We start from the raw sequence: 25,848 nt of genomic DNA, 5'->3' as shown, positions 1-25,848 counted from the left end.
ACCCACCTGTCCAGGTTCAGCTTATGGGCCAGCATCCTCCAGTCATGACCTCTGGTCTGCGGGGCGTCCAGGCTGCTGCAGAGCTTCTGCCGGATGGGGGGAGGGATGCTGAAAGCACCGGGGCCTGTCATGGTGGTGATGGTGCTAGCCGGGTCCAGCAGAGGCAGGTCGATGCCAGTGGGTTCCTGTAGTTCAGGCACGGGAACAGCCCAGCATTATTTCCAAAGACAAAAGCAAGCTCTATTGAACCAACTGACATAATGCCTTGCTTTGAGCACGAGGAAGAGAATGAGTGCTATTCTTCTTCTTGGTAAGAATGGCTTCTTCCAGGCCGAAACCTGGCTGAGAAGAAGAGGGACGTTCTGGGCTGCCTTTGCATAGCCTGGGATGTCTAGGTTTTCACTATGGACTGGGCTGGACGAGGTGGGACGTCTGGTGTGATATAATAACTGCTTTTCTCTCATCGTTCTCAGGATGAAAGAGGAGAGAGGACTATCAATACTCCAAAAGGTTTAGATTTCAAGAGGGGAGAAGCGTTCAAAAGGGCAGTACTTTGAGAATGAACAGATATGAGATTAGAAGGCTGGCAGTTCAGAGCTTCTAGAAACTGTCTGACCCTGAGGGGAATGCCCTGGGCAAATGTCCAAGTAAATTCCCTCTCTAACCTCTGCAGAAGAAGAGTCGGTTCTGCTTTTGTTGAATGAAATGGAACACAGCCCTCCTCCGAATGGTATCAAATTAAGACTAATTTTTTAAAGAAAATGGTGAACACAGTAGATTGCCTTAGGGCAAGTGCTAATGGCATCCTCCAATTGCTGTACACCCTTATTTTTGTTAAATCTAATTTTAGGAGAGAAAACCATAAATTGGCTCTTAAAATAGTTTCAGCTCATAAAACAGCACAAATGCAAAATCTGAATTTCATCTGCAGGAGAAATTCTAATCATTTTCTGATCACTTCTGCTGGCTGGAAAAGCAAAAGCAAATGTTGCCTGGGAACTATTAAAGCAATAAAAGAAAATCTACTTAATCTACTTTAAATGTCATCTCTCTCTCTCTCTCTTTTAAAGCAGGTAACGTCTTGGTGTACATAATAAGCTGCTTCGGGATACACTAGCCACATACAGTTGGAGTCCTCATGAAGTCTCTGGTCCTGTGCAGAGTGCTCAGCTCGGGGGGTCAGTGCCACCCTGCCCAGAGCCCCCAAACCTGGCTGTACCGTGGGGATCACCACCGTCTGTGTCCCCGTGGAGACAGACAGCACGCTCTATATTCTGGGGCCCACTGCCAAGGCTCACGGCTAGGCTGTGCAATCCCACCGCACAGGGCCCATCCAGGGGGCTTGGAGGGCCCAGTAGAGTAAAACCAATTCTTTGCTATGAAACACACGGCGGTGTTGGCTGCCGTCACAGTATTCGGCCTCAAGACCCCGAAGTGGCAAACTGAGCCTCTGAGGATTCCATGTGCTCCTTTGTGTTAACTCCAGCACATACCAGTTAAAAGACTGGTATGAATGAAACACATCACTACTAAATGGGGGTTGGAGTTTTGGAATGGGGACGCGGCCTGCAGTGCTTTCCCTGCACCTGGCAGAGCTCCTTCCATGGGACCCTGAGAAGAGAGGGCTTCTGCCCTCACGGGCACAGGGCTTCAACAAAGGGGCCCAGGAGAGTGATGCAGGGGCAGGTGGTGGTGTTTATCAACAGACTGTGTTGGGGGCTTCTGAACCAAAGCGCTTCAACAAGTATATTAGGCAAAAAAAATGATGCATGTAAAGAGTAGAGGAGGTTGGGGCGCCTGGGTGGCTCAGTCATTAAGCGTCTGCCTTCGGCTCAGGGTGTGATCCCAGGGTCCTGGGATCGAGCCCCACATCAGGCTCCTCTGCTGGGAGCCTGCTTCTTCCTCTCCCACTCCCCCTGCTTGTGTTCGCTCTCTCGCTGGCTGTCTCTATCTCTGTCAAATAAAGAAATAAAATCTTAAAAAAAAAAAAAAAAGAGTAGGAGAGGTGGAGGTGAAGAGAAACCACAGGGTATTTCCACAACTTAGTGCCATCACTCATGCTAAGACCCTTCCTATGTGGACAGTAACGGCAGGGCCTTGAAGGAAAGCCACCACATCCCCAGATGTGACCATCCCTTGCTGGCAGTGAAGATTAGGTTGGCACAGGGAGGGGTCTGCTGTGTGGAGCTCTGACTTCTGTGCCCAGAGATTCTTCTTGCTGTTGACCACTGTATCTCCTTACTGCTCACCTGTCGTCTATCCCAGTCGGTCAGACTCACCTTCCCTAAGTGTCAAACTGATGTTTCTCGTTTTCTCTCTCTCTCTTATTCAGAAGCCTCCAATGCGCCTCCTGCCACATGGAGTCCCCACTTCCGGTCACGCGGTGAGGGGTATTTGCACCACCTGCCTCATCGGCTGCTACGAGGCCCCAGAGAGGCTGCCTGCAGAGTGCAGAGCCAGGCCTCACACGGAGGAGGGGCCCTGTCCCCCTGTGCTCCCACTACTTGACAATCCGACCCATCCCTTCCTCCGGTTGCCTGGACATGACTCAAACTCGTCTCAGACTGGACTGCTTGCTGTTCTAGCGACTTTTCTCCAAGGCTATACCTCTGTTCTTCTTTCCCTTAATCTCTGTTGGGCAAACCCCACCATGTCTGGACCAAAGACATGTCTCTGGGCCTCCCCTGAGCAAACGAGCCAAAGCCACCAACTGGGGACCTCCCGCAGCACTTTTCCGGGTCCCTACCTTCTGCCTGCCCTAGGCATGTTGGCCGTATTTATGGGTTACTTCTTTTGATTCTTCAAATTTCTTGGAGATGAAAGCATTTTTGTCATCCTCAGAACCCCTAAGATACTCAGCACAGTGCCCTCCACACAGGAGGTCCTCTTGTCATATTTGTTGAAACGAGAGAAAATACGTTTCCTAGAACCGAAGGAGGATAACGCCGTCTCCTGACAGAAGCCCGCCCCACAGACTCGTGTGCTGAGCTTCCTTCCAGGTAAACAGGACTAATAATATGGCTCTTCTTACCGTTAAATCCTGAAGTAAAGGCCAGGTAAAGGCGGGTCTGCCTCTCGGGAGGGTCTGCCACATATTCATGTGGCCATCTTTTTCCCGGTGAGTAAAAACCTTCACCACTTCATGTGGGCCTTCAAGGCCCGAGTCACCAGCCCTGGCTACTGTGCCAATATATTTCTCTGCCCCTATAGGGCATAATTCCTTGTCTTTCTTATCAGATGGCTGACAGTGGGCTGGGAGGTAAAAGAAAAATATACATTTACATTTCATGTAAAAATTTCAGTAGCTATTAGCTCTTCCTTTCCTTCCAGGTAAGAGTCGAGTTTACTCTCACAGAATGCTTATTACAATAATCGTTTATGATATTGGTACCATCTGTCTCTGATGCCACGATTCCCTCAGTTAAACATATGATTTTTCAACATTAGCCAAACAGCTGCTGTGGCTGACAGCACACGGTTTCAGCACTGTGTGGGAGAAACAACTTTCCACTCCCGTGTTCTGACTCTTCTTCCTGAAGTCACCTCAAGAAACTAGATTTTCCTAGTGGTTGCTTAAACAGGCTCTCGAAAACTGAAGAGTAAGTCGATGGGATAAGTTCGGCAGACTGGTGTCACTTTGCACATGTTAAATATTATTCTCCATGTACAAGAAGTGTACAGAAGGCGGTTGTAAGGTTTTGCAAATGTGGGAAACTGTAATCGTTACTGTTATCTGGGAATCTATTTGTCAAACACATGACGAATACTGCCTCCCGAAGTTCCACCTTTTCCAGGGTTCAAAGCCATGAACTGAAGCAAGGCGCGATCAGCCAACCTGGGAAGATACGCCGTCTTCACTCTGGGAACTAATACTGGTTCGCTTACTTATTGAGATTTATTTTTCATTCCTTTATTTTTATAGTGGCTGACGGAGGTTTTATTTTTCTTATTTTGATAGAAAGGGAATCCAAAGTTTGATTTGATGACAGATGCCACAGACGGTGGAGGCAGAGTTTGCTCAAGAACGCAGAAATCCTGACAGCATCGACGGGACTGACGATAATGACAAACGCTGGCTGAACGTGGGCCATGAGCCAAGTTCTGTTCAGCGCACTTACTAACGTTCACTCCTTCATTTCTCACGAAAGTTCGTCCTTTACTATTGTACCAATTTACACATGATAAACCTCAGGCGAGAGGGGTGAAGTGATTCCAGATCCCCATGGAACTGTCCATTTGGGCATTTCCTACCATAGGTCTTTGTGTATGGCTAATACTAAATAGAAGAGACTTTAAATCTCCCTCTTTTCTCTACACTGTTTTTCCTCTTGGTGTTGAAGGGTAGCTTCCCTGTTATTACTCCCCCCACAGCCCTCTTAAAAAAAAAAAGAAAATTTAACCTTTCATTATTTACATTTGGGCATGCATTCATGCCCCTGCTTTGACTCTTTCAGACATTTTCATTCTTCAACTCCATCTCTGTGAGACTAAAGGCTTTGTCTCTTGTTAAGGAATCTCTGGCCAAAGCACCCAGTGAGGAACAATTGGCCGACTCTTGACATCCCCACGGTCTATGTCAAGCACAGCCTGGTCTCCCTGGGGGGCAACAGGTCCTTCCTGACTAGAGAGGCCAAGGGCCACGGCTTTATAAATGACTGCTGGTGAGCGCCTTGAGTGGTGGGTGGCTGGGGGGAGGGGGCAGCGCATTCCTGGCAAGTCAGCTCGTTCTTGGAAGAGAGCACTTTGGAACCGCAACCCCAGCCCACCTGCCAGCTAGCCCTGTGACCCTAGGAAGGAGGCCCGTGCAGGAGAAAGACACCGCAAACGGCGTCTTTTCTCTGTTTGGTTACGGTTTGTCAGTCACAGTGTACCCCTACTCGGAGCTTTTGATGAGGATCCAGGGCTCAGGGCTCTCCAGAATCAATTGTTCAGAGCTGAGCCTCGCTCCTCAACATCAGTGCCCAGCCCCACATCCCCCCTCTGTGGGCCGCATGCACCCGCATTCAGATGCTAACCACAGCGGTGGCGCTCAGTGACCCAGAAGTAACCGCAGCACAGTGCCCCATAATCCCCAAAGTCATCTGACTCCACTCACTTCTGCCCCTCCCTCGGAGAAATGTGCTTGTCTGTCACACACGGCCAAAGGCCTCTGGCCAGACCGAGGGCTGGCCTCTCTGACTGCCACCGAGTTGCAAAAGAAATCATCGTTCCTCTACGTTGGCACAAGGACGAAGGTCCTTACACGGTGATCACACTTCGCAAAACTGTCCCCGCCGGGCACTGGCCGTCGAGGGGGGCTGGGGGTGGCTGGGGTGGTGGGGGCCGCTGAACAGCTCCCTTTCACTGGCGGCCGCGCCTCACCCAGCTTTTCATCACGCAGCAAACGTTCACACTGAACTGAAAGCAAGCATCAAAGGAGCAGGCGGCCTCGCCCCCCTCCAAAATTCCGCAGGCTTTGTTGTCCCTGGAGCTGGGTGGTTATTGAACTTTGCAGACCTGCTGGGCCTGGAAAGTGAAAACACCCTCCCGAGCCAGCAGGGGTGGTGCTGTGTGCCTGGGAGATAGGGCCTGCGCCTCGCGGTTGCCATGGCACCCTGACACCGAGATCATGCCTTATGAATGTCACTGGGGTCTGTGACTAAAGTTGTTTATGAGTCAAAAGTCTCACGGAACTACAGCAGGAAATGGTGGCCGCGGCTCTCGGGGGGCTGTGGGAAAGAAGGATGGGGCGTCCCGGAGCCTGTCCTGCCTTCCCCCTCCTTGGTCTGCCAAGGAAGACAGTCTTTAAATACAAGAGCGCGAGACACACCGCGCAGGGTGACATTTCATTCGTCACCGTGCATGAGACAGCGAGCGAGAAGGAGTCTTTTAAATCATCCACTGTCCCGCTGTAGTTTTAAAATACGAGGATCCTGCACTTTGTGGCTCAGCCAGGGGCTCGGAGCTCGGCTCTGCGAGGCCCCGGAAAATGCTGCCTTCTGACCATGCGGCTCACTCTCTCCCCTTTGTTCTCCAGCGTGGAGGGTTTCCACTGTTCCAGAGGAGGATGGGGAGAACACGGGGCACCAGGGGACGCTTTGGGAAGAGAGTCCATGCACATGCCACTTAAATTCTACCTTACACTGGAAATTCGGATCGGTTGTAAAAAGTTAGAACATGATCCTTAAATTCATGTCCTAAAATAGAAAAGGCTTATTTTTTCAAAAAGGGTTTCCTGTGATAGTCTTTTATATACCTAGCTCCCTGTGTTCACTTAAAATATTATTCTATTAATGAAAAGGACCTCTACAAAGCATTTCAGGACTTCCCACATGGCCTGTTGTTGAGACACCTTTATCCTCCACCCCCCTCTCCTTCCCAAGGTCCCTCTCTTCCCTGATTTCTGAGGCAGACAAGGGCTCCTCACCTCTGACACGGTGCAGTTGAGCTGGAAGATCTGCCCTTCTCCTTCCACCTGCCGCACGCAGAGTTTGCAGACCAGCTCCACTGTATTCAGGCTAGATCTCTCCAGGGTGAATGTGCAGTGGAGGTTTCTCTGAGACCCACTCCAGATATGATAAAAAGGAATTTCCTAGAAGATATAACCATGTTAACCACCGGTGAGGGACAAACACTGAAAGCAACTCTCGGACACTGCCTGCCAAGTACCTTTCTCGGGAGTACACGTTCCCTTATTTAATCCTCGAGACAGGCCCGTGCATCAGGACAGCCCAACCCGCTTTTCGGAGGAAAAAAACGAGGCCCAGAGATGTTAAATACCAACCCTCCCCAGCCCCAAATCCCACAGCTAGTAAGTGGCAGAGCTGAGATATGAACCCAGGGAGTCAGCCTCCAGAATCTATATACCTAACCAGTCTGCCACTTCTCTGTCATTTACAACAGAAGCCATTGTAGGTGGTTCTTCAAAAGTTTAGCGAATTCCCAAAATAAACCCCTCACACTCCAGTCATTGCTCATTAAAAGGAATCCCTGCCGTGGTGTTCTGGAGAAAAGCAAAGAAAGTCTACAGGGTAAAGCACTGATCAGTCCCCTTTCATGCCTGTGAGCTCCCTCCGCACAGGACAGGGGAAGCCAAAACTCACTGCAAGGGGGACACGGGGGGCTCCGATGAGCTGCCGCAGAAAATCCTTGGCCTAAAAAGTGCCAAACCTCTAACAGCCTACATCTTCTAAAAGTCTAGACCACCTTAAAGAGCCCATCCTAAAATCTTCTTTCCATAAAGGGAAGAAAAGGTTGATACATGAAAAAATGTGGTGGCTAAGAGCAGAGGCTCTGGAGCCCAATTCAGTACAGACGAGAACACCCTCCCCTTGCTAACTTGGTGTTATGGGGTAAGTTAACCTTCCCATGCCTCAGTTTCCTTAATCTGTGAAGAAGTAGCAAAAGAGTACCTAATCATAGACCTGCTGGGGTTAAATGAGAGAAATCAAAGTGCACGGTGTCTGGTAGATGGTAAGAATTCAGCCAGGCTTGGCTTGAACTACTATCAGATTATCATTATTATTAAAATAGTATTTTCCGTTATGATTGCACAAGCGTACTGTTCATAAAAGGGAAAGATTTACGGAGTTTTATGGCAGTTGCAAATGAAGGGACAGAAGAAAGCAAAGGAAGAGTTTTAATGAGAAAGTCAAAAGCCAGATCCCTCTGCCGAGTGCTGAGTTATAGAGAAGCGTCTGGGAGGCACCCCCCGTGAAAGCCCCAGAGTGTTAGCAAGCTAGGAAGTTTGTTTCCCACAACTTATGTGTAAGTACTAGACCTACGAGACTAAGAATGAGCTGGAGTTCTCCGCTTCACTCTTAGTATGTTCACTGACTTCTATGAGGATGTCGCACAGCCAGTGGAGCAGCAGTGCTGGGTGTGGGATTCGAGTCCAAGTGCGTCTGCATCTCCTGGGACCGCACATGAGGCTAGAGATCCCTTCGCAAGCCTCCCGGGGGCTCAGGCTCAGAGACGTTGGCGGGCAGAAGGATAACCCCTGGAGAGGCCTCTGCTTTTCCCAAGCATCCATGCAGTGAGACTTTGCACCAGTATTTTTATGCTGTGATCTAACGAAATCCTGATCAGATTTTATTTTTAGGTGTGATTTCAAATTTCCAAATTGGTGTTCTTTCCAAGTTTTCAAGGTAAAGGTATTTTCCTAGCAAGGCTGAGGTCTAATTTGTGGCACGGGGGTAACGCTGTTCTTCCATTTTCCCTTACGAAGGCACTTTTGAGGTTGTGTTTATCAAGTCAGTGTTAACATTTATTCTGAAAACGAACTGAAATGATGGACTTGGAAGTCCTTTTACTAAAAATAAAACAATGACAGTACAATTGTTTGAAAGAGAATTAAGAAAAAAAATTCTTTCAAATATTCTCGAGTATTTTTCAGAAATCCTAAATAACTCTTACACCATTGTAGAGAAACAAGTACTGATACAGAATTCATTTCAAAAAAGGAATATCTTATGTCTAAATAACTTTAGACTTCTTTCTTGGTGCTGTCTCCCACCCTTTGGTACAGCTCGGGAACCTTACCTGATATTTCGCCAGCAGTTTACTTTTCCAGAGGGAATGGGTGATGTCGTGAATCGACAGGCGCAGGTTGTGGGAGCTGCCTTTAAAATGGAGAGCCTTAGGTTCTTCTAGGAGCTGTCCTCCCATCTGTCTCTCAAGCTGCAATACTTCCTACAATGACATGCCCAAAGTCAAAAGCAAATCACCGACTCGGACTCGTATTACTTCCGCTGGCTGGCTCGCTCATCATAGGAGTACGTTTCCTCACCGCACCTCCCCCACACGACAACTAACTCGTGCACAGTCCCACTTCTGCAGCCTGGAGACCCTCCAACTGAAGCCCCTGCCAGTTGGTGCGTCACTCAATCCTCCTGACCATCAACTCTCTTTCAGCAACCTGCATCATATGTTGTGAGTCAGATTCGGTGCAGTCCGCATTTCCCGATGGACAAGTGGAATCAAATCCTGGAAAATGACAATCAGATCCCCAAATGGGAAGAACTCCAAATGAAAGAAAATACCAGCAGAAATAGAAATAAACAGTTGAAGTAAGTAGATTTTCAATGAACTTTTAGAGAAAAGGGCAAATCACTAGAAAACAAACCCATGTCTTGGACTTGGCAAAACTAGCCAACAAGTAAAGATGTGGAAAGTATCTGGGGGCGACCCCCCCCCAGTTTTTTGTAGTTTCTTTACCTACAGAAATAATAAGGTTTTTGTTTAAAATTATCCATTGCACAATTCCCAGTTATCAAAAACTAAAATAAAATATACTCATTATCTGTCCTATTAGAGGAAAATACACTGATACAGATTAGGAAGGTCTGTCAGCACCAAATACTAAACTAAACAGTTACTCAGATTAAACTTGGAAACGAATAGCTCATTTCTCAAGAACCGTGGCTGATCCAAAAATTTGCTATGTAACTTTACTTATACTATAAAGATGTAACATGAAGACAAATTCTAAATATACTTTCATTCCTCAAACAAGCTAAGGGGAGTTAACGAAGCATTTCCAAGTACAGCTGCAATTATCCAAACAACAGCAAACCATAAGTTATCAATGAACGAAATATGCTGTCTCCTTTGTTGTCAGAACCATCCCTGTGCACACTCAGCTCCCGCTGTGCTTTAAAAGTTTTAGCGACACACATATGTAGGCAATTTGTGATCTTTCTTTCTTTCTTTCTTTCTTTCTTTCTTTCTTTCTTTCTTTCAGGTTCAGGAAAATAATGGATTTTCTAAAAATATAAAAGGAAAACACTATCTTCTTTTTTGGTCACATTTCAGTTGGAAGCATGGGGTTCAATAACACAGGCGCCCACTCGGGTCATTCCACATGCACCTACTGGGCACCTACCAGAGCACCGAACGCAGATGGATCACAGCGGAGAACCGTGAGTATGGGAACCAGATTGCGTCTTACCCAGAAATACAGCCACTTTGCATTTGTTGAGTGAATTCTAACCCACGCACATGTAGCCCGGTAAGTGCAGAGCTTACACCAACATCATTGATTAGATGTAAACAGCTCATTTCTAGCTGCTTCTTAGTGGTTCCTAGCATCCATTATCTTTGAGTCAGGCCACTATTCGGAACGACGCAAGCTGTGAAAGGTCCTATACCGTGTAGGAAATATGACGATAATGTGGAATATGGTCTCAGACATGGATTCCTCTAATTAGCGTTTAATGGAAGAGATGAGGCCATAGCGGATCGACAGGGAGACGGCACGGTCCAGCTGCTTCGGAGTATGAACACGGAGAGGACTCACCCTTGCTAGCTGAGGAGGGGTTATTACTTGTGACAGGAGTCTGAGCAGTCAGCCGACTCCCGGCCAGGCAGTCGGCTACCGGGACACATATGTTGTGTCCTGGCTCTCTGCGCCCCCAGCTCAGCAGGCTCGGAGGGGCCCCGAGAAGCCGTATAGATCTACCCAGCCCAGAGCTGCACATGTTCCTCGTGGAACACTTCGCACTCCGCTCCTCGACAAGAATCCGGCCATGTGGAAACGAAGAGGATGAAGACAAGTGAGGGTTAACTGCGGTTTCTTCTGCCGCAGCAACAAGGCATAATGAGCTTATGTTGATCATGTCTGGTGTCTAGTTAGCATAATAGAGAAAGCTGATGTTCCCAGTGAACCTGGCACCTGACAAATTCTAAAGCTAAAATGATGTTTGTTTATAAGCCATTAGAAGAAAAGAAACATAATTAGAAATCTTTGAGATTACAGTCATGCCAATCAATCAGTTCTAGCTTCTTTCCAGTACACCCTAATTACCTCATCAAGACGTCTAAAGAGCAATCGATAGTAATTATCTGATTACTATAGATCTTCATTATGTCCAAATTATCTCCCTGGGATGTCTAAAAGAAGATGCATTGTATTCTGGGAGGAAATTGTACCCAACAATGTATAATCCCCACCCCATTCCTACAATCAACGTAGATTGCCAGAGGATATGGAGAACATTATCCGTTCTCTTGGCAGGGAGGACCATTGAAAAAAACCTCAACTGCCTATTGGCCATGACCTTGAAGTCAAGAAATCTAATACCACAGATGAACGCAAAGTCTGGGTTGGAGTCAGCCCAAGAATAAGCCCCAGTCCTTGGTTTCTTCGGCATTGACCTCAAAAGGCATGATTAAGAGTTCTCACTAGTGGGGAAAGGCGGCGTTGGCTTGAGCCTTTTTTGAAAGTACCAAGTAAAATGCCATTTTATTTAATATTATTTTATTTTAAAGATTTAAAGATGTATTTATTTATTTTAGAGAAAGAAAGTGGGGGCGGGGAGGGGCAGCGGGAGAGAGAAGCCCAAGCACGCTCCCCGCTGAGCATGGAGCCAGACGAGGGGCTCAATCTCATAACCCCAAGATCATGACTTGAGCCAAAATCAAGAGTCGGACGCTTAACTGACTGAGCCATCCAGGCGCCACAGTAAGATGTCATTTTAAAGATAATGAAGCTAGAGAACACATCTCCATATTCTTAAGCTCTCTGTTTTTCCACCAACCAGGAATGACAGAAAGCGGCTGCACAGAGCTGGGAGGAACCTAGCTTTTTTATCCCCTTTGATTAGATATGAACCCTGGTGAGAGAGAAACTGCCCGTCGGGCTGCACCCGTGCTTACGGCAGAGGTCTCTCTCCAAACATATCTGACTGCATACGCCTACCAGTCCAACACCTGAGCAGGCCTTTGATGCTTCTTTATAAATGGCATACCTAGATCATCACATCAGTAAGTTACTATATTACATTACACAATACACATAAGGTTAAAAGATGAATACTACAGAAGTAGTATTATCTTTTTTGCCCCCAAAGTTCATTGGACCTGGGGTGTGTGAGGGCCATTTTGGAGACCACTGGCTTAGGCAAATGTCCTTTTCCTGCTACCGCTGGGAGAAATCAGCCCCGGAATAAATGATTCAGTAAGAAGCATCCTTACCAAACTTAAATTTAATGTTCTTCCTGAGAAGTACCACTGATACCATACTCAGGATGTTCCACTTTAAGGACACATAACGAAATAAAGGAGAAGACAATAACCAAAGCACAAATTAAAAATATTAAAGTGAATTAAAGATACCGTAAGTGATAAATAAGACACCTCCTTCGAAACTACAGTCATCTAAAACTCCCTGAGTCAGAGACGACTTGACACGGCAAACCCACATCCAGATTTGAGCTTCACGTGCTCTCTTACACACCAACTTTTTTGACAAGGACAGGACACGACAGCAAATGTTATCTTCTCTTCCTTATGATCTTCTTAATAACATTTCCTTTTCTGTAGCTTCCATTATGGTAAGAATACAGTGTATAATATATACAGCATACAACATGTGTTAATCGGCTATTTATGTCATTGGTAAGGCTTCTAGTCAACAATAGGCTATTAGTAGTTAAGTTTTTGGGAAGTGAAAAGTTATATGCAGATTTTCAGTTGCATGGGGGATTGGTGCCCATAATTGGAACCCTACTGTTCAAGGGTCAACTATATAAATTTTACATCAGAAGAGAGAAGCAAGCCCCCTTGATACACTAGTCAGCCTTGTGTTCCACACTGTTATGTTTTTAACTGTCGTAATGTCAGTTACGTTATAGCAGATCCCACTTAAAAATATGCTGTAACTTATATTTCAAAAGGCTTGATTTTCTGAGTTCCTTCTGCATGAAATCATTTTATTATACATATGATACACAGAAGGAAGAGCACATAAAAATAACAAATGTATGAATCAATAAGATATAGCTTTACAGTTAAATGCTTTCCTCTCCTTAATCTTCCTGAGAGCATTCATTCAACCTCAGTAAAACACACATGGCCTGCCAGGAACCGTGTCAGGCTCTGGGGCACACGGACGGGTCCCGACCCTGCCTCATACCACTCACGGCGGGGAGATCACCGTGTAAACACATGACCCCAGCACTGTGCGCTCAGCTCTAAGACAGCTTCCAGACAGCTGCTCTGGGGTCACACAGTTAGGGTACTTCACGCACCTTAAGAGAGAATAAGAACAAAACATATTTAAGGTCAAAGATTTAGTTAGACTTCAGAAAAATAGAGTGACCTTGGAAAGAAATGCCATCATAGGAATTAGGGTCAGCTAGGCTCTTTGTTCTCAGAAATATAAATGTCACCTTCCTTTGCAAAGGCTGTCCTCTGTCTTGGCAGGACCCCCCCCCCCCCCGATCCTGGGTGACTCCACCTGTTGCTTTGACGAGCTTGCTCTGTATCTCCAAGAAGGGGTCACTTCCTGACTTCCTTCGACATGTCCGTCTTCACCCCTGCAACTTAACCTTGGAAAGACTCTCTCAGGGGTCACTTATTAGCAGAGGTGGGAACCCATGCAGGCCCCCCGTGGTAACGTCACCAGGAACAGGCCCCTGTGTGAGGATGCGAGCAATCCTGGAGGATGCTGTGTCCCCGGCTCAGCGGCTGCCCGGCGCAGGCTCTTTGGTGGCCCTGAGTGAGGGCTGTATTGATTCAGGGGGCCTGAGAGGGATCGCTCGGAAGGCAGGGACAAGAGATTCCGCAGTAGAAACAAGCGGCTCTCACAATAACCAATTAAACCAGGACATTATCCATGCCAAGCCATTAGCCTGGGCCACTTAAGAGCCACAGTAAATCTTGGCTGTTTTAAAGGCCTGTGCGTATGTACAAAGGGAGCACCTCGGGCCTGTACCCAGAGCTCTCCCAGGCTCTTAGCCCGGAGGGTCAGCTCTCACGAAGGCGACACGGGGCAAGGCGAGTGGGAGGAGCCTTACAGCTTCCACACTCCGGTTTTCCTAACCCCAGAATTTTTCATGCCGCATTATTGCTGGGGTTAGACCGCATCTGCCTCCAGGCCACTTTGGTGTCAGTCTCACAGCTCGAGCTCGGGAGAGCCCCCAGGCAACAGAGCTGCAGCTCAGCTCGCTCAGCACGGAGATGCTCCTCGGAGCTCAGGTTTCAGAAGGCGAGAAGTCTCTGCCCCAGGGGGCTTTGCGCCAGGGACTGTGTGAGCTGCTGGGGCCCTGGCTCTGTTCTCTGGGCTCCCCTCCTCCTGCTCAAGAACCTGCTTCCTCTCTTCCCAAGGCCCCAAACCACACGGCCTCCTTGGTTGCAAGCACCTGTTTTAGCTTCCAGTTCCTCAAGAAGTGATCATCTTATTTGTGGGTTACAAGCCTTTAGCCCCCCACGCCTCGTCGTTTTCCTCACTGCCTTCCCAGCAATTCTTTCCTTTCCTTATTAGAAATCTCATCAGCTAGAGAGACATAGGAGGAAACAAATGATTAAACTTGAATCTCATATAATGCATTCAAATATCTTCTGGAACAGAAGGCTGGAAGGAGGTTAAATCAAGGCTTTGTTTCATGTTGTCTGGCTTTGTTCTCTGCATTGCGTGGATGGGATTTGTCTGTGCACTCTTTGTTCCTGATGGAAACAGAAAGCCCTGATTCGGCTGTATTCAGTGCTGCCAAGGAGCCTGCGGCCAGCCCTGGGAACCTCGGCTTTGCGATCCAGAGGTTTTCAGCCCCAGGACAGCCGGGCAGAGTGGCACCCGCGCTCCCCGCTCTGGCCCCGGCGCCCGACCAGGCTCTGGAGACTGACTGGCGCAGTTTGTGCCCCGGGCCCCACCTTCATCACCCTTCTGCCACATGGGCCAGGGGTCTCAGGCCCCAAACCAGGTAACATTCAGCCTGCCACACGTGCCTCAAAAGACCAACCCTCAAGCATCGTGCTGGCTTGGTTTAAAAGAAATCACATCTCCATTCAGACTTTATGGAACCCGCCTTGCTCCTGTCCATTCTTTAATTCCATGCTGAGACCTGCCCTTGTCATTGGGGAGGAGAAATTTCTCCTTTTGCTACTGAGGCTCTCTGTCGCTCTCACAGCTGTGGGCCTGCATGCTTCCCAAACAGAGGCCACAGAGAGTGGCTGTCCTTCTCTGCTGGTCCCTGCCAGCTCTTCAGCAAAGCTGCTCTCCGTTCCCGCAGGCTGACTCCCCTCCTCTGGCCGCAGGGCCCCGCGGGGCACATCCCCCTGTCAGGCCGCCTTGCCCACCTGCTCGGGTCACCACCGTGGGCTCTGCTCCCTAGTCTTCCTGCGCTCACACCGGGGTGCAGTGCTCTCCCCCCAAGTGCATCTGCCGCATTTCATCCCTCATGATAACAAGGCTGGACTCTGGTGACCGTGGGCAAACATTCCCCGTCAAGTCACTTCATTTCCAGGGCTCTGCCTGCTGCTCCCGCAGCTGCTGCCACCACGGATGCTCGGTCCGGGCTGCCACGTCTGGCCGGCCCAGTCAGCGCGCTTTGTGACATGTTTAAAGCAAAACGCCAAAGGGTGGCACTCGAGGAAGTGGTGGAGCCCCTTGTCCACCTCTGGACATACTCCTAAGGAAAAGATGACCTCTCACATCTATGGAATTAGGAATGGACTTTTGAGGTAGTTCTAGAACCTCCGAAGTAATCTTGTATTTCTTTTCACCACTGAATATGCCATTTTAAAATTTCTATGTTAGTTTCTATTTTTGCCATAAGAAATTACCATGGGCTCCATGGCTTTAAATAACTCAAATTTATCACCTTACAGTTGTGTAGATCAAAAGTCTGACCCTGATCCCACTGAACTAAAATCAAGGTGCTGTTAGGGCTGCCTTCCTTTTCGGAGGCTTTAAGGGAAATTTTGCTTTTCTGTCTTTTCCACCTTCCAGAGGTTGACCACGTTTTTGGGCTCAGGGTCCCCTTCCTCCATCTTCAAAGTCAGCAATGGCACATCTCTCTGGTCTCTCCTCCACAGTCATGTCTCCCTTGGACTATAGCTGAGAGAAGTTTTCCACTTTCAAGCACCATGTAATTAGATTAGATCCACCCAGAAAATCCAGGATAATCTCTTCATCGCAAGGCCCATACCCTTAATCATATTTGCAAAGTCCCTTTTGCCATATAAGGTAACATATTTATAGGTTCTGAACATTATGTACAGATATCTTTGGGGGCCTCTATACTGCCTACCACAACTTTTATTTTTTCCTCTCTTTTCTTTCTCTCTCTCAGAAAAGAAACTCAACATGGCAGGTCATTTCCAAAATATATGATAGGGCCAGGACCAAATCTCATGAGAAGGTAATAAAGATTCAGTAAATTTAGATTCACCGAAAAGATCCCTGTCCGTAAATGGCTGACCAACTAGCCTGCCTACAAACCTGAAACTCACCTCACAATTAGATCACAATTAGATTTAATATCTTCATTGAGCCATTATCTTCAAAATGCCATTCTATCTAAATGCCCATGTAGGGATAACGAACGTCAACAAGTACCTGCTTTGTGCTAGGAAATTTAATAACTTTAACCTCTTTGCATTGTCTAAGGACGTTAGTAGACCAAATGACTGTTAGGCAGAGGTCAAGTTCAATGAGCAAAGCCAACAGACCTGAGGAGGGGCAGAACCAACCCAGTTAGCCAGCCTAACTCCAGTTTCCCTACCACACCACACTTCCTTCCATATGATAAGAAAAACACATTGCGACCTTTAACACATTGTTTGGTGTTATCTAATACTTGTGTTACACGTACAAATATATTAACTTAATTGCAGAGACCAGCATCCTGAAAGTATAAAACACGGGTCAAGCTAGTTTTGAGGTTGTTTGAGGGAACTGAAAGAAAAGATAAGGCTAATGGGGCCAATTCAAGAGAGGGCCAGCCTTCATAAGCCCGGAAGAGGCAGGCTGGAGGTGTTCTGGGTTCTGTGGGGTCACAGCTGCCCTGGAGGGGGTGTCGGAAGGACAGTGGAAGGCATCAGCAGCAGGATGAAAACAAAAGCTTCGCCAGGCTCCCTACACCTGTCTGCAGCTGCGGCCCAAGAGACAGAGTTTCACACAACTCTCCAGGAGACCTCCCACTTCCTCTCATTTTCAGCATTTCTTTCATTTTCTCTTATTTTCCACATAATATGATCTTTCACGGAGTTTCTATACTCTAGACCACAGCCTGAATTAGGGTATGTGAAAGCCGAAGAAATCCAAAGAAGACTCTCCTCCATGCCAAGTGACTACACGAAGAGAACCAGCTTATGGTAATTCACATGTCCAGTTCCTATCATATACACGTTTGTCAGAAATTCAATAAACATCACATGCTGCCCATAATGTGTGAGGGTTTACTATAAACCTCTTTATTACAAAAGGAAAATCTCAGAAACTGTACCCTCAGGACAGTGGGACAGACATGCCTTTTTTCCATGTAGATGTATGTTTCTCCCGGAGGGTTTTCAAACTTACCCAAATATAATCTTGTTCTCTATCAGTTTCTGGTCTTTTTATATTAGGATTCAAGTCTTTGCAAATAATGAGAGGAGAATGCCAATATTATTACTTTAATCACTTGAAGAGGGGGGAAACAAAAACTATGAATTTTAAAAAGATTTTATTTATTTATTTGAGAGAGTGAGCAGGGGAGGAGTAGAGAGAGAGGGAGAAGCCGACTCCCCGCCGAGCAGGGAGCCCGATGCGGGGCTCAGTCCCTGGACTCTGGGATCATGACCTGAGCCAAGGGCAGATCCTTAACCGACTGAGTCACTCAGGTGCCCCCAAAACTGTGATCTTTGACCCAACTCCATCTGTACAATAGATGGGGCCTCTCTGTGTGAACCCAGAATGGCCTCTGAACTGTTTTTACAACTCTTAGCATCTTTATCTCTCTGCGTGAACCCACCCTCACACTGCTCCCACCGGTCTTTTGAGCACTTGCGCGGGAGAAAAGCGCACCCGAAAGGTGGATGAAGGAGCCTGTCTCCCAGCAGCCTTGACTTTTATTCTGGCGCTCAACTCCAGCATCCTAATTCTCAGCAATGCTTCCAAACCATTAAAGACAGCTTTTAAGTTTCAGGTGACCATTTTTGCCTGCAGGCTTCACAAAACTCAGGGAAAGGGTCGCCAGGGCTGCCGAATTCAAAGAGCTGGGGGGGGGGGGTGGAGATGAAAGGATGCAGCAGGGTTGCTTGAAACTGACTGATGTGGTGGTCTCCTCTTTTTTTTTTTTTTCTGCCCATCCACATGGACAGTATAAGCCCATATGATAAAAAGTGGGAATTAATATTCTCGATATGTTCACTTCCAGACATTGGGCCACAGGTTTTTCTAGTAGCTTCCCAGACTGCGTAGTTCTGAACCTCTGAGAACGAGTGCTCTGCTGGGCTCCCCCTCTGCTCCAGTCCAGCGTTCTGGGAGGGTTTCTGCAATTCTGAAGGAATCCCCAGTACACAGTGGTAACTAGAAGAAAAGATCAGGTCCGGGGAGACCCACTTTTGGGCGCCATTTGCTGCGTTGGAGATGGCGGGGGTAGAGGAGCCGGATTAGAGCACAAACAAGGAAGCAGAGCTCCTTTTCATCAGAGCCCAAACTGCGTGAGGAGAGGTTGAAATCAAAGGTTTGAAGAGTAAAGGACAGGAGCTAAGGGAGGGTCCCTTGAGTGGCTCAGGAGTCAGGTCACTATGCAGCATGAAGGGGCTGCCGGTTGATCGAGGACGTGGGGAGCGTGGGAGAGACCCGGGAGAAGCTCCCTGTGAGATCTGAGGAGTTGAGAAGGGACGGTGGAAGGAGTACGGAGAAGAAGGGGAGGCATAGGTTAGGGCAGTTACCTTGAGAGTAGAAGAGACTCAAGCAGACATGTACGATTGTCAGAGCAACCGAACAACCTGGAAGCAGACCTGGAGGGCCTGTTCAGGGGCGGTCCTCTTTAGCTGAGAAACACCTGCAGCAGCTCCAGCTGGCAAGAGATTTAGAGTGGAAGTGAGTTCCCTGGAGATTTGGAGAGGAGCAGAGGAGGGTTTGTGGACCAGGACATCAGAGAAGACGGAGGGAGGTCTTCCTTAAGAACCAAGGGTGGCCTGCGTGCCTTTTGTGCGTGAGAGACGGAAAGTCAGATGTTGTGGTTGGAAATGGGGAGCTTCACAGGTGGGGATCCTGGCAGGTGGAGATGCTAATGAGGGTGAAATTCAGAGCACGTCTACACTGGCGGATAGATAATGTGGGAGGACATGAAGGTCACCAGAATAACTTGGGACACAGAACTGTGATTTGTGGTGACTTTGACTCTGAGAGGATGATAGGAATAAAAGGAACGGAAAGAAAGCCCCTGAGGCAGGTACTGCTAGGCTGCGGGAAGGTGTGGGGGATTCGGGGCTAAGGAACTGCAATAGATCACGAATGACAGAGGAACAGGGTCCCCTTCCTCTGCCAGGCCTCCCGGTAGAACAATGCTCAAGAAGTGGTCCTGAGAAGTACTGGAACTCTTCTCTCGGCCTTGCCGTTAGTTCGAGGGGGTGGTCTTCACTTCAGGGACTGGGAGGGAGGCCGTGTCACTTGGAAGACCCAGCTGCAGTTAATGTGAGCAGGTGAAGGGATGGTGGAGAGAATGGCTCAAGGATGTAGGAAAGTTTGTCTATAGTAGGATTGAAGTTCCAGAAAGATCCGTGCAAGTGTGTAGGAGAACAGTTCTTAATCCTAGCTGCACAACAGAATAACCCAGGGAGCGCTCAAAGAAAAACCCCAGTACTCACACCAATTAGATCAGAACCTTTGGGCTGGCACCCCGGAGCAAGTCTTGTTTTTTTTTTTTTTTTCCCAGAGCAAGTCTTTTTTCAAGCTTCCCCAACTGAGCCCTCTGTGCATGGGCTGGAGAACCACTGACTCAGGAAGGGTGTGATGGGGGGGCAGCGTGTGGGCCTGCGGGAGGAAGAGGTGTTTGGAAAGGGAGTATTTATGGGCAATGCTGGCTAGAGAAACAGAGAGATGGCAGACACTGGTGGGGAGCATTGGCAGGCAGGGTGCCAAGAAGGCAGCGGTCAGGTAAGAAAGGGTCTTTCTGAAAATCAGCCCCAAGTTTGCAATTCAAGCATGGGTGTTAGGCAGCGCTGCTGGGACTGAACTAATTGTCTCTCAGTATGTTGGATAGACCATTTACCTCTAACTAGGATTTTGGTATTTTTACATTATTAAAAGGCCATGAGGTGCAAGAAAGCCTTATCCATTATTCATATTTGTTTCAGGCTAAGCGCTAGACCCCCAGATGCTGAACATTTATAAATGTCTATTTGGGAAGCACTGACTGTGATTCAAAGTGCTCTTGGGTTGTTTTTAACTGCTTAAACCCGTTTGTCAATCTTCTCAGTGTTGACCATTTGCATTTCTTTTCACTAATTAAAACAATTAAAATTATTTTATTGAATTATTACCTTTTTTTTGCACGGATTTGTGTGTTTCTGTTGGGAAGAAAGGTCAAGAATGCCTAAGTATAAGAACTATGCCAGTGAATATAAAATACACGTATCAAACATTTCAAATATAATGCAGGTCTTCTATAGTGTGCTTTTTACAATGAATTTTCCCCAAATGATTAAAAGATGTGCCTTAATCAGATCCCATGGCTCCACTACAAATACACTTTTCCCTATGCAGAATTTAAGTCTAGGATGATTTCTATCCTGACAGTGCCTTGGAAGCAGCACATCTGCAAGGAATATAAGAGAAACAACCATAAGCTTGACACTACAGCTCCATGTTCACACCATTTATTCAACATCAGAAACGCTTACAAGGTCACCCACCAAAAATAGATCCTGTGTCTCATCCCCTCTGTGGGCCCAACCTGCAACACTCTGTTTTCAATGACCCAGAACTACTTTCTGGAAACTCCAGAAGGAAATACTTTGATAGGTAGAAAAAAAGTCTTCCCTTGGCTTCTTGACACATTTTTTTTCCTCCACTTCTTCTCTCCTTCCCATGGGTTTTCATCCTTCTATAACTCCCTTTGCTGGCTGCCCTTGCTCACCCCCTGCAATGGCAGGGCTTCCCTTGGTCCCCTATGTTCTAGGGTGTGACTCTTCCAGCAACTCACTCTATGAGTGGAGTCTAGACTGCAGCCAGCTGCCCAGGCGTGAAGCCTGCTTTCTCCACTCAATGGCTGTGTGACCTAGAGCAAATTACTTAATTTTTCTTTGCCCTGAATTGAACATCTGAAAAATGGCGTTAATGGTATCTTACAGGGGTGCTGTCAAGATTAAATGAGTTAATAAGCATTTAGAATCATATGGGCCCAGCACACAGAATGTTCTCTGCAGTGCTCATTATTTTGAACAATGTTTGTCTTATCCCTCTGCTCTCCCCTTGATGTTCTCCCTGATCACAGGGATGACAAATATCAACATTGCGTAACTGGTCCCTGAGTCTCTACTTCAGGATCTGCTCTCCGTCCAGAAAGCCACACCCATATCTCTAACTGTCCCTTGGGCATCTTTGTCCTGTTGTCTAACGCATAATTCTAGCTTGATATTAGAAAGTCACCATATCCACACCCCAAAGCTACCTGCCCCCCAAGTGTGCTACTGTTACTTAGAGGCACACTTGAACTTCTGCTCCACCCGTTCAGTGTTGGTCGCCAGGTCCCACAGGTGTTACCACAGGACCTTTCACACCTTGCTCCCTTCTCACTCCTCCGTCATCAGCCCAGATCTACGACGCTTCTCTTCTTGCCTGTATCTTTTCACGGATGTCAGACTAATATTTCTAACGTATATTTCCAATCATGTCTTTCGTTGGTTTAAATCTCTCCACTGGCTCTCCAGAAACTCAAGACACTGAATCTCAACTCCTCTCTCTGGCAGTTGAGGTCTATCTCAATAAAACTCCTATGTATCATTCTGGGCTTACTGGAAATAATATGCTTGTATGGAGTCTGTTCCCTCTGTTTCTTCCCACTGTTCTCTTCACCTAGGTATTTTGTATTTTTTCCCATTACGCCGGTCAAACCCTACCTTTCATTTGGGCCAATTTCAAATGTTAGCTCCTTTTCAGATGTCCTGAAAATAATACTATGCCCCCCTCTGCTGAACTCCCTCCCAGAGAGCTTCGCGTTCATCTATAGCATTTATCAGACTCTGACTTGTCTCCCAGTCCTTGGCATACTTCTTTAATTCCTCCTTCTAGATCATAACTTCTTCAAAGGCACTTACTCTATCCTTTAAAGCTTCAAATGGGATAAAACGAATCGCAATAATAGCACCAGGAATTAAGCTCATTTTTTCTGCAAAGCAGCAGCCTGTTGTCAAATGCTAACCCTCTTCCTCACAGTCCTCATAAAAAGAATGGGAAAGCATATAAATGCAGTGGTGCACAAGAGGAACATACCGCGTGAGCAATTACGCCAGTTCCTTTTATAGGAAGCACACAGCTGAGATAAACATGGAAGCACATTATTTACCATCCACATCTCGTTGCCAAATTCTTCTACTTCTTCTAAATTTTTCATTAAAGGAAATCAAGGAAGGTAAACAAAAGTAGCCCTTGGGAGAAATCAGCACAACGGAAAGCACTCATTTATCAGCATGGCCTCAGAGAAATGTCTAATTTTTTTTAAACTGCATCTTTTGGGGCCAGACGCTTAGGCACACAGACACTGATACCTCGTCTCTGGGTGTGCGCCGCCACGCCACACCCTGGCTTCGGTTGAAGGTAAAGAAGGAGGTTCGGGCAGGAGCGACTTACCTTCAGGGCATCCTGGGTGTCGTCCAGACAGTAGACTCGAACACTGTACTCCAGAGACGAGCAGCAAAGGGGCCCAAAGATGGCCAGCTTCAGGCGCTTCGCGGCAGCTTTGGTGGTGGACTGCCCGACCAGGGCGTAGGTGCTGAGGTTCTCTGTGAGGAGGTGGCAAGCCTCTGCGTCCAGCTGAATGTAGCAGGGCGTCGTGAAGTTTTCTTCTCCAACCACCACCACATCCTGAAGGACAGGAAGGAAGGGGCCATGGTTGAGCCACTGCAGGTCCTGCTGGCCGCCATGATGGTGTCCAGGCAGACACAGCAGGACCTCTTCTGCTAAGTGTGATCATCCTTTTCCCTGTTTTTTTTTTTTTTCCTTTCTCGGGCTTTATTATACCTCTATTTCCCTTCTTAATCATTTTCTCCCTTTCCCTTGCCTTCGTTCTGCATTACTGGAATTGACATAAAATTCTAAAAGAAATTCATGAATTATCCTCTTAATTTCAGCATACCTGAGTTTATTACCCGCTTCTGAGAATTTAATGTTTTTTAATCTCTAAGTGTCTAATTGAATCTAAAAGTACTGTTTTATTTCAATGTCATTATAGAGTAGTAAGTTTTTCCCTAAAAATTAGGGGTTTGAAAAGATTTAGAGAAATTAAGGAATGATGCAATACCATTCTACTGTGTTTTTCCAAACTCACCTGTCAATTACTTTTCAAAGCAATATGCTGCTTTTTCTCAATAATCTGGAGTGCTAGACTCTAGGGAAAGTACAATATAGCAAAATCAATGCTTTTCTCTGGTTAAACAGCCTATCCTTTTCAGCTTTTGAAAATATCTAGCAAGAAATAAAAATAAATGGAAGTGATGAATATTGCTAAAATAGTTACGGACTCAAGTTCCTGATTTGTCCAAATGACTCAGGCCACAGAAGAAAATCATCTGAAAGACCAAGTGCAGGACCTATAAACCAAAGGTCAAAACTCCGCATACATCCCAGGTACTAGGAACGTGTGAAGCAGGCAGGGCAGAAGACAATAGGGAATGGGGGAGACTGGGGTAAAGCCGAGCACAAGCCTGTCTAACGAGCTCAGTCTCCACTGGGCTCAGTCCACCGCAGCTATGCAGACATACAGGCCCCGTGAGAAAACAACCTTGAATTTTTCAAGAGAAGCTGGAAGTTCACATTTTTTATGTGAAAATTCCCAACTTTTAATTAATTCAAATTCAGAAGAAAACTCCATGTGGGAGAAATAAAATACATGTGTGGGCCTGATTCCGCCTCCGCATTAGGCTACTTTCTCTCCACAGAGGCAGAAGCTACAACTGCTTTGATTCCCACCGTAGCTCAGTGGGCCTGGCTCATGGGGAGCAAATGGCTATTTGTCAAAAAAAAAAATGAATGAATGTGTCATCATAAATTGAGTCTCTGGGGCTGAACAAAGATATGAAAGAAGTTGCCCCTCGGGTGGTTGTTTATTAGCTAGGCCTTGCAACATCATCCGAGCGAGAGTAGGAGGGGGTTTAATGCCATCCACGCAATCATTTCTTCAACTGTGCCTGTCCTCGAAGATGGAGCTCCAACTGCACTGACAAAGAGAGAACGAAACTCAGTACCTTCAGTTTATTGTAGCCCAAAAGGACACCTGGAAAGAAGTGTTGTGTTTTTTTTTTTTTCTCTCTCTTTCCAGCAGGGTGAGGGCAAGCCTCAAATGTCATCCCATGAGGCATGTCACAGAAAGCCTCCAGTAAGACATAGTGGAGAATAAAGATGTGCCATGTCCCTGCGATGGGTGTAAGAGTGTATTCTTAAGCCCTGCCCTCTTCTACTCTTCTTGTCTCTTTATTTCATTCTACTGTGTTGTTACTGTTATTATTACTGAAGTCCAGAAATAGACAGGGTATTAGGGTATTAAGCAGAGTCTTGTGCAAACAATTTATTATCACTTGAGATTAAGACTTTGGGATGTTTTTGAGATAAATGATTTCAAGCTTAAATGGACTGGAAGTTAGATCTGGTGAAATCTGATCATAACTCAACATAAAGCATACCCTTGGACTTCAGTCCTGGACTTTCTGTCCTCTGGCAAGGAGCGATCCCTTCATGTGGCCAAGAGAACATGTCCTTAGGAAGGAAATTACAGTAATCCCAGGGATGCCCTTCTAATTGTAATAATACTTTTTCCTATAATATTAAAGGCTTGAATCTTCATGTACATTTTTTCTAAAACTTTCTTTCCTAAAAGAAACATCCTGCAAGTAATCACAAAGTATACAATATATAGGTTGGATGCTTTGTAATGATTACACAAAAATAGAGGGGTAGCTTTCAAAACTATTAGACAGTTTTTGATAAACATATTCCTGAAATATGCCTTCTTGAGAATATTCTAAAATGTAATGTTTAATTTGGCTATTTCCCACTTAAACAACAGATACAGTCTTTTCAAGGGTTTGACAATGAAAATCCATAAGCTGTTTTTTTTGAGTTCGAGGTAAAAAAGCTTCATGGTAACTCTGACAAATTCTTTTGCTCGTAACTTCAGGTGCTAAGTGAAGAGTTCTGATGTAAAGAACAGGATCTGTTTAAGGCACTATCTTAAGAAGTTATGATGGCAACAGCCACAGACAGCCAAGACCCCACGGGTGTGCAGCATTTTAGTAGAGCTTGGAGATGCTCCCTTCCTGTTCTCCCAAGTTCAGTTCAGAAGAACTATATTCCCTGTATGTGTCTACGATGCCTACCATTTTCTGACCCAGGTGCAATGTTTCTCTACCTGCAAATTAAAAAAAATATATAGATGTTTCCCATCCTAAGACATAGTATGTATGTTCTGACAGGGACTTGTGTAAGACTCTCAAGTGTACTTTCCCTAGGAGTTAGCTAATGCTTGGCCATCATTTTCATTGTGCCTACGTATCAGTAGATAAAGCATTCGGGAACTAGTCTCTCTCCCTCCCTCCCTTCTCATACACCATCTCCCCCTCTCTCCCTCCTTTTGAGTGTAAGCTAAAATTCCACTCATGTTCTGCTTTCAAAATAAAAGTCTCCCCGTAATTACTCCAGTTTGTCTGCATGAATTGCTCTTGTGTTCCATCTTTATCCCAATGTTCGCTCACCTCCCACTGTCCCTGTGCTGCCTGGTTCTTGAGCTGTATCTTCCAGTCTTCGGTATTGGGATCTGCGCAGTGATGCATAGTGAGGATGACGGGGCGGGTCAGCAGGGCTCCCGGAGGCCCACAGCTCACCACAGGGGTCAAGAGTGTCTGGGTGTCTTCCATGGGTGGCCTAGGAGAAGAGCAAAGATTGGC

The 25,848-nt window shown here is 46.6% G+C and overlaps 1 protein-coding gene across 4 annotated transcripts in view; it reads right to left on the bottom strand.

Annotated features, from left to right (window-relative positions):
- UNC5C (unc-5 netrin receptor C) overlaps positions 1 to 25,848 on the bottom strand; it is a 341,321-nt gene that overhangs the window by 2,681 nt on the left and 312,792 nt on the right. For all 4 annotated transcript variants that reach the window (XM_045792166.2, XM_045792163.2, XM_045792156.2 and 1 more), the window contains 5 exons: positions 25,657 to 25,825; positions 22,541 to 22,774; positions 8,521 to 8,670; positions 6,407 to 6,571; positions 7 to 185 (listed from right to left, as the gene is read on the bottom strand). In XM_045792166.2, coding sequence (XP_045648122.1) covers positions 7 to 185; positions 6,407 to 6,571; positions 8,521 to 8,670; positions 22,541 to 22,774; positions 25,657 to 25,825 — 897 coding nt within the window. The remainder of the gene's footprint in view (positions 1 to 6; positions 186 to 6,406; positions 6,572 to 8,520; positions 8,671 to 22,540; positions 22,775 to 25,656; positions 25,826 to 25,848) is intronic.

This window comes from Ursus americanus, chromosome 8 (genome assembly GCF_024610735.1).
Source record: "Ursus americanus isolate L20-20 chromosome 8, mUrsAme1.1.p, whole genome shotgun sequence".
Classification (NCBI taxonomy): domain Eukaryota; kingdom Metazoa; phylum Chordata; class Mammalia; order Carnivora; family Ursidae; genus Ursus; species Ursus americanus.
Note: the sequence above shows the minus strand (reverse complement) of the source record. Positions and strands in the feature narration are given on the sequence as shown.